The sequence below is a fragment of the Acomys russatus genome, chromosome 2 (assembly GCF_903995435.1).
Source record: "Acomys russatus chromosome 2, mAcoRus1.1, whole genome shotgun sequence".
Classification (NCBI taxonomy): domain Eukaryota; kingdom Metazoa; phylum Chordata; class Mammalia; order Rodentia; family Muridae; genus Acomys; species Acomys russatus.
In genome coordinates, this window is record NC_067138.1 from 44,672,950 (window position 1) to 44,687,809 (window position 14,860).

General features: G+C 42.4%; 1 protein-coding gene across 2 annotated transcripts in view; it reads left to right on the plus strand.

Moving 5' to 3' along the window:
* The first annotated feature begins 986 nt into the window (after window positions 1-986).
* The window catches only part of Usp45 (ubiquitin specific peptidase 45), a 67,521-nt gene continuing 53,647 nt past the window's right edge, over window positions 987-14,860 (plus strand). Inside the window, exons 1-5 of one of the 2 annotated variants that reach the window (XM_051160782.1) lie at window positions 987-1,064; window positions 5,317-5,426; window positions 9,815-9,987; window positions 11,393-11,496; window positions 12,953-13,053. In XM_051160782.1, coding sequence (XP_051016739.1) covers window positions 5,327-5,426; window positions 9,815-9,987; window positions 11,393-11,496; window positions 12,953-13,053 — 478 coding nt within the window. In that variant the 5' untranslated portion in view covers window positions 987-1,064; window positions 5,317-5,326. Of the gene's footprint in view, window positions 1,065-5,316; window positions 5,427-9,814; window positions 9,988-11,392; window positions 11,497-12,952; window positions 13,054-14,860 lie in introns of those variants that run through there. The other variant, XM_051160790.1, reaches the window with a different exon arrangement.

A 14,860-nucleotide genomic window follows, 5' to 3' on the forward strand; every position in this document is an offset into this window, starting at 1 on the left:
TGCATGAGTGCTCTATTTGCATGTACACCTGCATGTTTGAAATGGGCATCAGATCATATTATAGATGGCTGTGAGCCACCATGTAGTTTCTGGGAATTGAACTCAAGACTTCTGGAAGAGCAGCTAGTGCTCTTAACCTCTGAGCCATCTCTCAAGCCCCCCACAATCTGTTCTTATTGATACCATGTTTTCTTTTCTCCCTCGAAGAAAATGGCCTCCTAAAAGGCACTTACGTATCCCTATACACAGCATCTGGACTAACCTATTTGTAATCCACTGTATCTGCCCAATGCATCGTTCCTATAAACAATGTGAACGAATAGCTTCCTCCTTTCTCAAGTTTCCCCATGGAAATAAATTTCATTGTTTAAGGTTTAAAAAAAAAAGTCAGTTTTTGGCATTTAACTGGAATCTCTTAACTTCTAACCTAGCACTCTACCCATTAGGCCACAACTTGTCCTTTGTGATAGATTGAGACTTCTAGGGCCCATCAACCAGTGCTTGCAACAAAATAATTTCAAACCATTTTTACTCAAAAGCAAGGTGTACATAGCTGAAACAGACACTCGGACTCTGAAGAATTACAGACGTGATGTAGCATCTAGTTCAGAAGTGAGAAACACATAAAGCAACAACAACAACAACAACAACAACCCTTAAAATCATTTAGAGTGAATGTCAGATGTAACTTTGGAGTTCCTAGAACGGTGATGGGACAGGAGAGGCCGTTCCAAAAGTGGCCAGCAAGTGGGCTCTCGGCCAAAAGTACCAGAGCAGCTCCCTAAAGCCAGCACCTGAATCCAGGCCCTGTGGCTGGCTAAGTACCAGCCGGCAGCAGGGGGTCCTCCCTCAGTACACCTACAGCCCTCTAGCTGCCACCCACCTTTTAGCTGCCAAAAGGACAACCCCGAAAGGATCTAGACTCTAAGCCCCGCCCCCACTCCATCCTGAACACCGGACCCCGCCCTGGCCCCACCCAGGACGCCAGGCCCCGCCTTCTCCGGCTTGGCCGCTGCGCACGCGCAGAAGCTCCTGCTTGTAGAAGCTGCGGCCCGGCGGGCGGGGTGAGTTGGGGCCCAGGCTTTGGGGTCACTGCAAGCCCTGTGTCTTCGCTTGGGCGCCGAGGCCTCCTTGTAGGTGAACCAGCCTAAAAAGAGAGGTTTCCCGCGTACTCTCACGTCCAGATCACATGGTGCGCCGGACGGCCTCCCGGGCCGAGTCCCGGTGGCCGTGGGAAGGGGGTGCTGGGGAGGGGGCCGGGCCGAGTCCCATCTTCTCGGTGACTCCGGCGTGCAGCAGCCACTTCTCGCTTCCGGATCGCTCGTCGCAGCGCATTCCATTATGCTTACTTGGGGTGCATCAATGCCCCGTGGAAAAAAGCCTAACCACGGCTTTCTGGCAACACCGAATATTAGGTTAGGGGTTGATCCTACTTGAGTCCACCTCTGGCAAATCAGGGTTTACCTCGATCCAGTTCCAAGTGCAAAATGAGGATGATGATAGTGACGCATCTCCAAGTGCTTGTGAGAAGGTTCTTAGAATTGAGTGTTTTGAGCCCGGGTATCTAAAAGGAAGGTAGGCATTTCCTTTTCTCACGTTGGAGAATAGCAGCCCAAAACTTAAGAAAACACTATTTAGACATGGGATGCTTGTAGCCAGTTGAAAAGCATAATATTAAATATATCTAATAATATGTACATCCTGTGTTAAAGACAATTGAGTTGCTGGATGATGTTTAAATTAAAAACTGAAGTTCATGGTTCAGCAGCTCGACAAGCCTGATGGTAGGTACAGTCTCCTGGACCCATGCGGTGATAGAAAAGCCACTCTGGCTTCAGGGATTCAAAATGGAACACTTAAACACGTGCCCAGCCATACACAGAAAAGACAGGCATAAATGGATTTTTTTTTTTTTAAAGAAAGCTGTAACGTTTGATGTTTGGGAAGACCTCACGGGGGTGGGGGGAGGGGGGGGAAGCCAGAACATATTTGTGGCGAACAGTTAACAAACCAGGCCCCAGACATCTGCTCTTTGATGGCTCTGCCTGCAACCTTGGCCCTTGTTTGGCGTCTGGAAACTTGGAGTTTGGGAGTGTTCTGATGTAGTAGTCATTGTTCTATACCCAACACTGTATTTTATGCCAAAATTACCAGTTACCATACAATTGCCAGACTCCAACAAGTTTCTAATGGGTTCCCCTGAACTCAGGTTACGTTTCTGCTCCTTCCTTGTGAGGCAGAGTGTGGGCTCACCCACCTGAGAGGGCGAGCAGCGCTATGGAAGTTATGGAAAAGCGCCCTTTTCCATTCTAATCAGGTTGTATGTTCACGCAAGTACTCTATGAAATGTACAACCAGGTGCTGAGTCCTGTGAATCCTGGTCACTCCTCAGTACCCCCAGGAGCCTTGGAGGGCTCCAGACACGATGTTAATAATGGAAAGTATTTGAAAGTCTAATATTTGGATTTTTTTTGTTGTTGTTGTTGGTTTTGCCTTAAGTGGAAGTTAGAAAAGAAAGTTACATGAAACTGTGATATTAAAGGCTGGCTTAAGCTCAGATCCATTACATCTCCTAAAAAGATGATTAGAAATTCCTCCTCCAGCTGGGCATGGTGGCTCAGACTTTTAATCCCAGCACTCAGGAGGCAGAGGCAGGCAGATCGCTGTGAAGCCAGCTGGGTCTACAAAGTGAGTCCAGGACAGTCAAGGCAGAGAAACCCTGTCTCAGAAAAAAAAAAAAAAAAAAAGAGATTCCTCCTCCAAGATAAGTGTGAGACTGTTTTTGGAACAGGTTATTTACAAAATTGAATCAAATACCTGGCTAGGAGAATTCTTCCCACTATCCATATCTGTACAGAAATCTTCATCTTTATCCTCTTTCTAGGGGGGAAATAAGACCATTTCTTAGGAGCTATTTCTTTCTGAGATTCTGTTAATGCCTCTCTCTCTGTCCAGGACTCAAATTAAAGTTAATGGATGCAGGTTTGTAAATTTAGAGGTGGGAAGACCGGATTGGCCATGTGATTGTGGGAGATAGGAGATTGAAAAGGTTAAGGAGATTGAAAAGGGTTTAAAATGGCTGAGTAAAGTGCACAGAAGTTGGCCAGAGAGAGATGGAGTGGACAGGGGGTAGATCCAGCTTTCTTACAAGACTTTGTGAGTTCATGAGAAAATGACGACCTGGGTTTCTTCTACAATTGGCTTCTGCTAAATAGATGATGTATTGTTTACTTACCTAATGTTAAATGTGACCACATGACTTTTTTTTTTTTTTTTTTTCCCAGTCAATATGAGCCTTCAGGTAAAACCTTAAAAACTAGCTTTGTATTAGAATCTTTCCCCATTCTGCTATAGGAATTAAAGTGTTTGCTAAGATGTGTTAGCAAGGACATTTGCATACCCCCCCCCACATACACATACTTTTAAAAAAATCATATGGGAAAGCAGTATTAAAAAAGAAAAAAAAAAAAAAAGACTGAATTCCCCCCTCCCCCATCTCTATAGAATATGCTTGAATCAGATAAGGAAATTAGAATGTGTTAGGATAAAAGATACCAGGGAATACCTTTCTTAGATATGATAGAGGTGTTATATATGAGAATTATTCATTGTGTTTAAAGGACTATGCTTAAGTATTTAGGGATAAATTTTCATTATTTCTACTACTTATTTTCAGATTACTATCAAAATCAATCATACACACTGAATTGAAGGGCAGCAACATTGGGCAGTGCACAGCTGCCCGTAACTCTGTCAGCAGCGGAGCTGGCGCTCTGTCCATCTGCCTTCCATGAGCACCTGCACTAACATGCACATACCATAGACATACACAGGCTTTACAATCGTTAACAATTGTATGTTCCTACTTGGGCATAGGGACCTTTAATCTCAGCACACTGGAGGCAGAGGCTGGTGGATCTCTGAGTTCAGGTCAGCTTGGTCTATAGAGTGAGTTCCAGCCAGGGCTGCACAGAGGAAACCTTGTCTTGAATCAACCCCCCCCCCCCCAAAAAAAAGAACAACAAAAAAGTATGTTTTTATACTGATATTTTGACAAAAAGTACAGCAAAGTACATGTATACATGTATTTTGTATACTAGATGTATCCTAGATTGCACATGTATATGTCTATACATGTGTAATCTAAACAGTGTATGACCATTGGTTCTTTTTTTTTTTTGGTTTTTCGAGACAGGGTTTCTCTGTGTAGCTTTGACCATCCTGGACTCACTTTGTAGACCAGGCTGGCCTCGAACTCACAGCGATCCGCCTGCCTCTGCCTCCCGAGTGCTGGGATTAAAGGCGTGCGCCACCACGCCCAGCTTGACCATTGGTTCTTTTAACCTTTGTAGATTTAAATTTTCTTCATAATAAAAGCTTGAGGAGAAATTATGGTAGCTTAAAAGTAGAAATAATTTTTCCTTCGATCCCACTAGGACGTATAGCAATTAGGGCTCCTGACTAGTAGGGTTACTTTTCCCTAGTCCAGTGTACATCTTCCAGACGCCACTTCTGTGTAGATGACAGGGTGAGGAGAGGGCCCATTATAAGAAGCAGTACTTATTTCCTTAATGAAAACTTTATCTCCGAGACATCATGCATGCCAAGGGCATGTCTTAATTCAGGGCAATTGAAAACGAAAAATTACTGTCCACTGAGTGGCTTTGATGGCAAACATTAGTTGGGTACTGAAGGCTGTCAAGTCCAAATTCAAAGTGCTGGCAGATCTTGTGTACCTTGCTACATGCAAGGGTAAGGTAGACCCCAATTTACCAAAAAAAAAATAAATAAATAAAATAAAAAAAAAATATATATATATGTATATACACACACACACACACACACACACACACACACATATATACATATCTAGACAGGGTCTCTCTGTGTTAGCCTTGGCTGTCCTGTACTTCCTTTGTAGACCAGGCTGGCCTCAAACTCACAAGGGATCCTTCTGCCTCTGCCTTCCAAGTGCAGGGATTATAGGTGTGCGCCACCATGCCCAGCTCAGGGCCCTTCTCCAAGTACTATCACATTGGGGGTTAGATTTCAGCTTAGGGATTTGGAGGTGCTCAGGAGGTAAAAGCAGTCTATAACAGAGTAGTGGAAACATGCCACGTGAGTTTTGACTTTGTTTTTGTGGCAGTCCTGAGGATAGTACCCAGACGCTCCTGCATGCTCTACCACTGAGCTGTACTCTCAGCCTTGTATATTGATTTTTTTTTTTGGTTTATTTTAGCTGATTCATTTGAATATTCATTAAGTATATTTAAGTTTGAAGATTAAAGTATTGTTATTTTTCTTGAAACTTTTCAGTAAATAACAGATGCGGGTAAAAGATCCATCGAAAGATCTCCCTGAGAAAGGCAAACGAAGTAAGAGACCCTTGCTACCTCATGATGAAGATTCTTCAGACGACATTGCTGGTAATTTGTGATATTTGGCATCTTAGAGAGTGGTGGGTTAAGGAAGTAACAACAGATGCTTTTCGTAAATAAAATCAGTACCGTATTTTTACCATTTTCTGCATAAGTCTTGTGTAGTTCCCCCCCCCCCCCCCCCGCACAAAATCATTGTTGATGTTCTTTCTTGTTTTGCTTTTACAGCTTTTTGAGATAGCATTTCTCTGTGTAGCCTTGGCTGTCCTGGACTCTCTTTGTAGACCAGGCTGGCCTCAAACTCACAGCAGTCCACCTGCCTCTGCTGTGATTAAAGGTGTGCGCCACCACACCTGGCTTTGTTGTTGTTCTTATTGGGGTTTTGTTAAGTTATAAGAATATTAAAATTGTCATATTATTCTTTCTCTTTTCTTATGGCTCATTAAAATTAAATCTCTAAGCCACCAGAGATGGACTGATGGTAATCTTTTGGTTTGCTAACGGTAGGATTTCCTTGGCCTGCCCTCCCCTGCCAATTTCCACTTTCTTCTTCTCCCTTCTTTCTCCTTCCTTTCCTTCTTTGATTTCTGTGTTGATGGGGTCGAAATATCTCTAATAGTCTTAGTTCCTCAGGGCCTTGTATATATTACCTGAGCATTCTCTCACTGAGCCATATGCCTGGCCCATAGTGCATGCTTCTCCCTGTTCCCCCTTGCCCCCCCCCCCCCCGCCCCAGACAGTCTCACTATATCCTTGGCTGGCCTAGAACTCAGTATGTAGTCCAGGCTGGCCTTGAATTCAGGAGCTCCACCTGCCTCTGCCTCCTGAGGTGTGCATCACTCCAGCTAGCAAGACTTGTGTTTCTTAAAAATGAACTTGGAACCTTTGTTTTCTGTTCTTGCTGTCACTTAATAATTTAGAGAAAAGAAGGAAAGTGTTGCCTTTATATCACCAATTGCAAATTCCATGTAGAGTTTTATTAATATTTAAAATAGGTACACTAGGCTGAGGATAATGGTACATGCCCTTAATCCCAACATTCAGGAGGCAAACGCAGGCAGGTCTCTGAGTTTGAGGCCAGCCAGAGCTATATTATTGGCTTTTATTTACTTAATGGAAGCTATGGGCTATAACAATTTTGATTTCAGGAATATCCATGTAACCTACTTATCATATGAATTAGATAATTATATACTTTACAGAAAACCTAAAGGAAATTTACTTAACATAAAATAAATTGTTTACATCTTTCCATAAAATATATTATCATGAGTCCATCCACTTATTTCGATTTTAGAAGACTGAGTGGTAGCATCAAAATGTTTACATTGTCCTTCAGGTCCCATCCCATGATTATGGAGAAGATACACAGCATAGAATGACCTTTCACTTTAGAGTTTTAGATTATAAAGTTCATACAAAGTAGTAACGTTTTGTAAACTGTTGCTCTGGACGAGCTGGTCATTTCATCAGTTTTCCCTGACTGTCCCTTTCCTCAGTGACATGGGTCCTTGCTATTTAATATATATCAGAATTACTCCTTTGTTTTGTTTTTATTTTGTGCCATGGTCTCCAGCCCTAGCTAAGCTCAAGCTCACTGTGTAGGTGAGGATCAATTGGAACTTCAGATTCTCGTGCTTGCATCTCCTGGGTGCTCGGAGTATAGTATACGTGGTTATGGGGTACTGGGGAGCAAACCCAGGGCCTGGTGCATGCTTGGCAAGCGTTCACAGCTCTGAGAAGTCTAGACACCCCCTCCCCACCCCAAGCTCTTCGAATTAATCCTTTCATGTCTGTTTTTATGGTTTACTCTTAATGTAAAATTAGGAATTTTCATGTTTTACATATTTCACTGTAAATACCTAGCGAGGAATGATATTTGTGTCTGAAATAGTTAATGCATAGCTAGCTGAGCAATGGTCCTTCTCGAGTCAGTTGGTAGATGGTTGGGGCTTTGTAGCTGTAGGGTTTTTTTCTTTTGTTCGTTTATTTATTTATATGAGTGCTTTATCTGCAGAAGAGGGCATCAGATCACATTATAGATCGTTGTGAGCCGCCATGTGGTTGCTGGGAATTGAACTCAGGAACCCTGGATGAGCAGGTGGTGCTCTTAACCACTGACCCATCTCTTCAGCCCTTGTAGTTGTAGTTTTGATGCAGATATGTCACGAAGAGAAATTAAAGTGTCCAGGTAGTTGAGGACAATGGAAGTATTAACTGGGCCCTTATAAGGAGAATATAATTGTTTGAAGACTTTGGATACATGCTTAGTTTTAGCCGTTTTCCCCCACATGCAGTGGAAGCTGTTATAAATGATATTTAGGGACTAGGCAAAAAATTTGTCATGTACGAATATCATTAAGAAGAATTCTGAAGCCGGGCGTGGTGTTGCACGCCTTAAATCCCAGGCAAGAGGCATGTGCATTGCTGTGAGTTTGAGGCCAGCATGGTCTACAAAGCAAGTCCAGGACAGCCAAGGCTGCACAGAGAAACGTTGTCTCGAAAAGCAAAACAAACAAAAAGTTCTGGTTCCTGTAAATTGTGCCACTATTTGTTTTCCTTTATCCTAACAATGAGGAAAATAGCAACATAGCAAAATGAATATATGCAAAAAGATTTATTTATCTTTTTATTTTCCTTCCTTACTTATTGGTACTAGCAAATGAACCCAGGGCCTGGTAGATGCTAAGTGCCAACTCTGTTTCTGAGCTAAATATATATTTTCCTGCTCTCTTCCAGTACTGGGGAAAGACCATATGGATAACTCTTTAAGAAAATTTTTAATTTGTATTTTTATGTATGTGTATTTGTCACTGTCAGTGTATGTCATGTATGTATGGGTGAGGCCGGAAGGAAGTTTTGGGCCCCTTAGAACTGTAATTACAGGATGTTGTGAGCTTTTTGATGTAGGTACTGGGAACCAAACTCTCCAGTCCTCTGGAAGAACAGGAACTCTAGAACTTACTGTGTAGACCAGGCTGGCCTGGGATTCACAGAGATCCCCCTCTGCCTCCCTAGTGCTGATAGTAAAGGCGTGCACCACTACACCTGGCTTAGTAAATATTAATCTTAATTCTATTTCTTCTTTCCTTCCTTCCTTTCTTTTTTTTTTTTTTTTTTTTTCTTTTCTTTTCTTCTTTCTTTTTTTTTTTTTTTTTTTTTTTTTTTTTGAGCCAGGGTTTCTCTGTAACAACTCTGGCTGGCCTGGCCTGTCTGTAGATCAGGCTGGCCTGGAACTTACAGAGATCCACCTGCCTCTGTATCCGGAGTTTTGGGATTAAAGGTGTGCAACACTATGCCTGGCTTAATTTTAAAGATTTATTGATTATTATGTATACAGTGCTCTGCCTGCATGTACCCCTACAGGCCAGAAGAGGGCATCAGATCTCATTATAGGTGCTTGTGAGCCACCGTGTGGTTTCTGGGAATTGAACTCAGGACCTCCAGAAGAGCAGTCAGTGCTCTTAACGACTGAGCATCTCTCCAGCTCCTTAATTCTATTTCTTATTTTCAGCTAATTTTAGAGTAACATGAAAGCATAAAGAAATCTACAGAGGTTTCATAGCTTTCCCTTGCCCTTCCCTACACTGCTGTAATACAGTATCAATACTGATGGAACAACCTTAGCTTATTGAGATATCACCAGAGTTGCATGCACTTTGTGTGTGCTAGTCTCTGTGTATGTTAGTGTGTTCTTGGAACTTTATTATGCTTGTAGCTTTGTGTATTTCAGTGCGCCATGCCTGTAACCATGTTTTGCGTTACATATATACATATACACACACACACACACACACACACACACACACACACACACACACCTTTGTCCTCACCCATAGCTCCTAGCAACCACTAATTGCTTCTGTAATTATTTCAAGAATGTTTTGTGCATTGATGTAATTATATATCCTTATGAGTTTGTTCTTGACGTTTGTGCTTTTTAGTTAGTATCATTATAACAATACAGGCTTTTGCTTACTGTCCTGGTTTCCTTTCTGTGCTGTGCTAAACACTACAGCCAAGATCAGCTTGAGGAGGAGAGTGCTTATTTCAGCTTATAGTCTGTCATGAAGAAAGTTGGGGCCAGAACAGAGGCAAGCAGGAAAGTGAAGGCCAGAGGAAGAGCGCATACTGGCTTGTTACCTGTGGCTTGCTCAGCTTGCTTTCTTACACAGCCCAGGACCACCTGCCCAGTGATGGTGCTGCCCATATGTGCTGGGCCGTCTATGTGCTGGGCCCTCTCACATCAATCATTAATCAAGAATGTGCCTGCAGACTTGCCTGCAGGCCAATCTGAGGGGCAGCTTCTCAACCGAGGTTCTGTCTTTGCAGAGACTCCAGCTTGTGTCGTATCGGTGAACTAACCAACACGCTTGCTAAGGGCAGTGCCTTTGCCTAGCAGAGAAAAGGTTTTCATGTTGCCCCATATTATTCAGTAGGTTTAACATGTCCACACATCAGCTATGCTGTCAGCGTGAATCATGTGAAGAAAGCAGTGGCTGAGAATCTGTGGTCAGTCTGTTCAGAGTGCCTGAAAGAGAGAAGAGTCTGTGATGGACAGCCAGTACTTCCTTCTGATGTTTGGCTGTGCCTCAAGTGTGGCTTTCAGGTAAGAAATGTGTTACTTATATGTATGTCTCCTGTTATCCTTAAAATGCCTACTGAAAGTTAGACTGTAAGTGATATAGGCTTTAAAATAGATTCATTTCACATTTAGATTGGCACTCCAAGATGGACTAAGGGCTGCTCTCTTTAGAAAGTAAGCATGTGTCAGTCATAAATAGTTTGAAAGAGAATCTGACACACTTGTTCTCATATCTGGATCTGTTTTTGCCATTTTTTTTCTTTTTAAGTTTGGGAAATGGATCTAACCTTTTAGATTCCCTTTTTCATTCCTTTTTTTTTTTTTTTTTTTTTTTAACCTCGTCTCCCTTTTTATATGAAGTTACTTTGTGTGTGTGTGCATGCCACAATACATGTGTGTATATCAGAGGGCAGCTTCCTGGAGTTGGTTCTCTCTTACTCCCATGTATGTCCCAGGGATCAAACTCAGGATGTCAGGATTGGCAGCAGGTACCTTTAGAGCCATCTCACTAACCCTAATAAAGGCATTTTCTACTGAAATGAAAGTTGTGGTGCATGCCTTTAATCTCTGCACTTGGGAGGCAGAATCAGGTAGAACTCTAAATTGTGGGCTAGCCTGTGTGTGTGTGTGTGTGTGTGTGTGTGTGTGTGTGTGTGTGTGAGAGAGAGAGAGAGAGAGAGAGAGAGAGAGAAGGAGAGAGAGTGTTATAGGGGAGCCACAGCCACACACAAAAAACAAAATAAACAAAAATAATAAAAAACAAAAACAAGTAAGTAAGCAAATAAATAAATGAAATAGTTAAGATATAGAAATTGTGTCACTTTAGAGTTAGTGATTAATTTAAGAGAAGGAAACTCTCAAAATAAAGCTTAAAACAAAACAAAACTGTGTCATCTCCAGCTTCATGGTTTCAGAGATTGGAGATGTTTCAGGCACTGTGTGTCAGGCAACAATTTCCAAAGCCAAAAGGAAGGAAACGTATGTGCCTTTCTTTTTCAGAGTCATGACCTTTTCCTGGGCTTCCTCCCATGTGGTACTCATTCTCTTGTTTATCCAGCGAGGAAATGACTGCACTTTCCTGTTCTTATTCTCAGTGAGGCTGGGGTGGAGAACTGGGAACTATGTGTGTGAGGAGAGCACCCCTGGCCTAGGAGGATGCTCAGTGTCCCACAGTGTGTAATATACTGGACAGCGAGTGTATACATTCCTAAATGACAGGGAAATCAGTCACCTGTGGTCATTATAGGTAAATACACAATGGACAGTATGTTATCTGCAAAGAATTACATTTAGTAAAAATCTGTATTGTTCTTTGAAGCTGTTCCCTCCTGCTTGAAATCAGAACTGTTCTTAAGTATAATTTAAGATTTGGTCATTTTGAAAGAAACTTATGCGTGAATCATATGAATAGCATTCTGTTCATCTTCAGGGATGCGGTAAAAATTCAGAAAGCCAGCATTCACTGAGACACTTCAAGAACTCTGGGGCAGAGTCCCACTGTGTTGTCATTAGCCTGAGTACGTGGGTCATTTGGTAAGTTAACTTTTGTTAGTATTTTATCTGCTGAAAAAACTTTGAGCATTACAAAGTAAAATAAAGATGTAATATCAGTGTATATATCCTTCTCACACACAATCTGTGGGGTAATTTAAAAAATAATTTTACTCATGAACATCAAGCTTAAAGTAAAAAAAATCTTATATCTCTCTAATCTTTTGTTTGTACCATAAAGAAAAAGTCTGTCTACTTGAAATTTTTTTGTAATGAACTAATGTAGAATTCCAGCACTCTAAGAGGTAGATGGTACTTTAAGCACTCAGATAGTTCAGAGATGTTCTGACTCACACAGTGATGTTTTAAAAATATTATTGGAGCCAAGTACTGGGAAGGTGCTCATGAGTTCCAGGCCAGCCTGAGACATATAGCTAGATCCTGTCTTGGAAAGACAAAAATCTGGGGCTAAAGAAATGCTTCAGAGGTTAAGTGTGTATACTACTGTGGCTGGAGAGATGGTTCAGCAGGTAGGACACTGGCTGTTCTTCCAGAGGACCTAGGTTCAGTTCCCAGCATCCACAATGGTCTGTAACTCCAGTTCCAGGGGATTTGATGCCCTCTTCTGGCCTCATTGGGTACTGCATGCACATGATGCACAGACACATATTCAGACAAATACTCATACCCATAAAATAAAAATAATAAGACTCAAACAACAAAAAAGGCCTGATGATGCACAAATTTAATCTCAGCATTTGGGAGGCAGAAGCAAGGGAATCTCTGTGAGTTGTAGGCTAGCCTAGTCTAAATTGCAAGTGCTAGGACAGCCTGTGCTATAGAGAGAGACCCTGCCTTTGTTTTACTGTTGCTCTTGCTTTCTTTCCCCCCCCCCCCCCCCCCAAGACAGGGTTTCTCTGTATAGCCTTGACTGTCCTGGACTTGCTTTGTAGACCAGGCTGGTCTTGAACTCACAGTGATCCGCCTGCCTCTCCTTCCCAAGTGCTGGCATTAAAGGTATGTGCCACCATGCACAGCACTGCTCTTGTTTCATCTTGGTTTTGAGACAGAATCTATCTCCATAACTCTGACTGTTCTGGAACTCAACCAGAGGGTGTTAAACTCAACACAGATCTGCAGACTCTTCCTACTATGTATTGGATACTGCCTTTAAAAAACAAAACAAAACCCCCAAAACACCAACACATCCCCTCCTCCCCCAGCCCCCATATGAGTTGGGTACATGTTTAAGTCGGACCATGTCATTGTTCTGCCTGAAACCATGTGACATTCTATTACATTTAAGACAAACTCCCACCATTTGATTTGGTCGGTGAAGGTCTGTGTGAACTGTCTCTTGCTTATTGGTCCAGGGTTAGCTAATACCTTCTTCTTTGAGTTCCTGATTCCTATGCAATGTCCAGACAGAAGTTGTTAAGTGGGTTCCTCACATATAACTATTGAGTTCATAACATCTGCTCGCATTCCTGTTTTTCAGGTGCTATGAATGTAACGAGCAGTTATCGACGCATTGTAACAAGAAGGTTTTGGCTCAGATAGTTGACTCTCTCCAGAAACATGTTCTTAAAACACAAACAGGTAACTTAAGCAACTGCTAAAGCAATTTGGATTAAAATAAGATGTTTTGCACTTTGCGTAAAGTATACATAAAGAATACCTACCACTGACCCTAGCCCCCAGGAGGCAGAGGCCATGACCTCTGTGCATTCAAGCATAGCCCTGTCTACATAGTATGTCTCAGGCCATCCCGGGCTACATATAGCGAGCCTTCCTCAAATACAAAACAAATCACATCTTCGATTTCACTATGGCTTTTCTCAGTGTGTAATTTGAGTAAGAACTACCGTGTCATGCATGCTTAGCCAGCAGCCTCAGCCTGCTATCACGTAACGTGTTTATCTTTCTAACATGAGAAATGGAAACGTGTAGCTAGCATGAGCTTTAAAATGTAACAGTCCTGGTTTGAATTTAGTGTCCTATACTATTAGCTACGGGCTTCTGCTCCTTACTTTCCTTATGATAAAACTGGGATAAGAGTTCTATTTTGAGGAGCGCTGTGAAGCTTGGCAGTGATCCTTTGTGCAGATTTAGAAATAATGTCTGTGAGAATGCTTGACCAGAGCATGGCACGTCTCCGAGCTGCGTCTCCTGTCAGTGTCGCGTAACTGCAGCGCTCCACTGATCTCAGCTGCTCAGACCAGGGCACCTGTGCAGCAGCCAGAGGATCAACTGGGAGAATCGGCTCTTTCTTTTCCCCATGTGGGGCCTGGGGTCACGTCACCAGGCTTGCTAGTATGTTCTCTTACTCCTGAACTACCGTGTTGGCCCTTGAGATGCCTTTGAAGAAATTAAATGCTTGAAATGTTGTACCAGCAACTGAAAGGGCTTATAAAAATATAGTTGTGATAAAAGGTTTGTTTTATTTATTTGCTTTTTGCTGTTGTTGTTTTTGTTTTTGTTTTTTTGAGACCGAGTTTCTCCATCTAACCTTGGCTATCCTGGACTCCCTTTGTAGACCAAGCTGGCCTTGAACTCACACTGATCTGCCTGCCTCTCTTCTCCTCTCCCCGCTTTCCTCCCAGTGCTGGGATTAAAGGCTTGCACCACCACTCCTGGCTATTGTTTATTTGCTTTTTACCAGTGCTGGGTTTCATCCCAGGGCCTTGTGCAGGATAGGCAAACACTCTACCACTAAGCTCCATCCTCCATCCTTTAGTTGTCATAAAAGACAAAACAAGCAAGCAAACAAAAGGCATAGCTCCCAACTGTATTCCTGCAGTCCAGTGTGTACTTCGTTTGTAGTCACAGGAAAGTTGCCTGCCTTGTAATAGTTAGGAAGCAGAGAGAGGGAGTGAATTAGGGAGGGGCCAGGGCAAGATGCATCTTCCAAGGACATGCTCACAGTGACCTACTCAACTACTGTTTCTGTTCATAGCACATTCAAGTCAAGTTCATGAGCTTTGGCGAGAATTTCATATTCGTATCAGTTACTTTTCCATTGCTGTGATAGAATATCGTGACCAAAAGCAACTTAAGGAAGAAAGCTTATTTTGGCTTATAGTTTCACAGGGGTAAGAGTTCATCATGGGGCAAGGAGGTGTTGAAACAAGTGACAAACAAGGTCAGGAAGCAGAGGTCACACAATCACACAAATCAGAGAGTGAACTGGAAATAGGGCCAGGATGTGTAGTCTGTCTTCATTTATTTACTTACTTGTTTATTTATTTATTAAAGATTTATTTATTTTTATGTACATTGGTGTTGTGCTTGCATGTATGTCTGTGTGAGGGTGTCAGATCCCCTGTAACTGGGATTACAGACAGCTTTGAATCACCATGTGGGTGCTGGGAATTGAACCTGGGTCCTCTGGAAGAGTAGCCAGTGC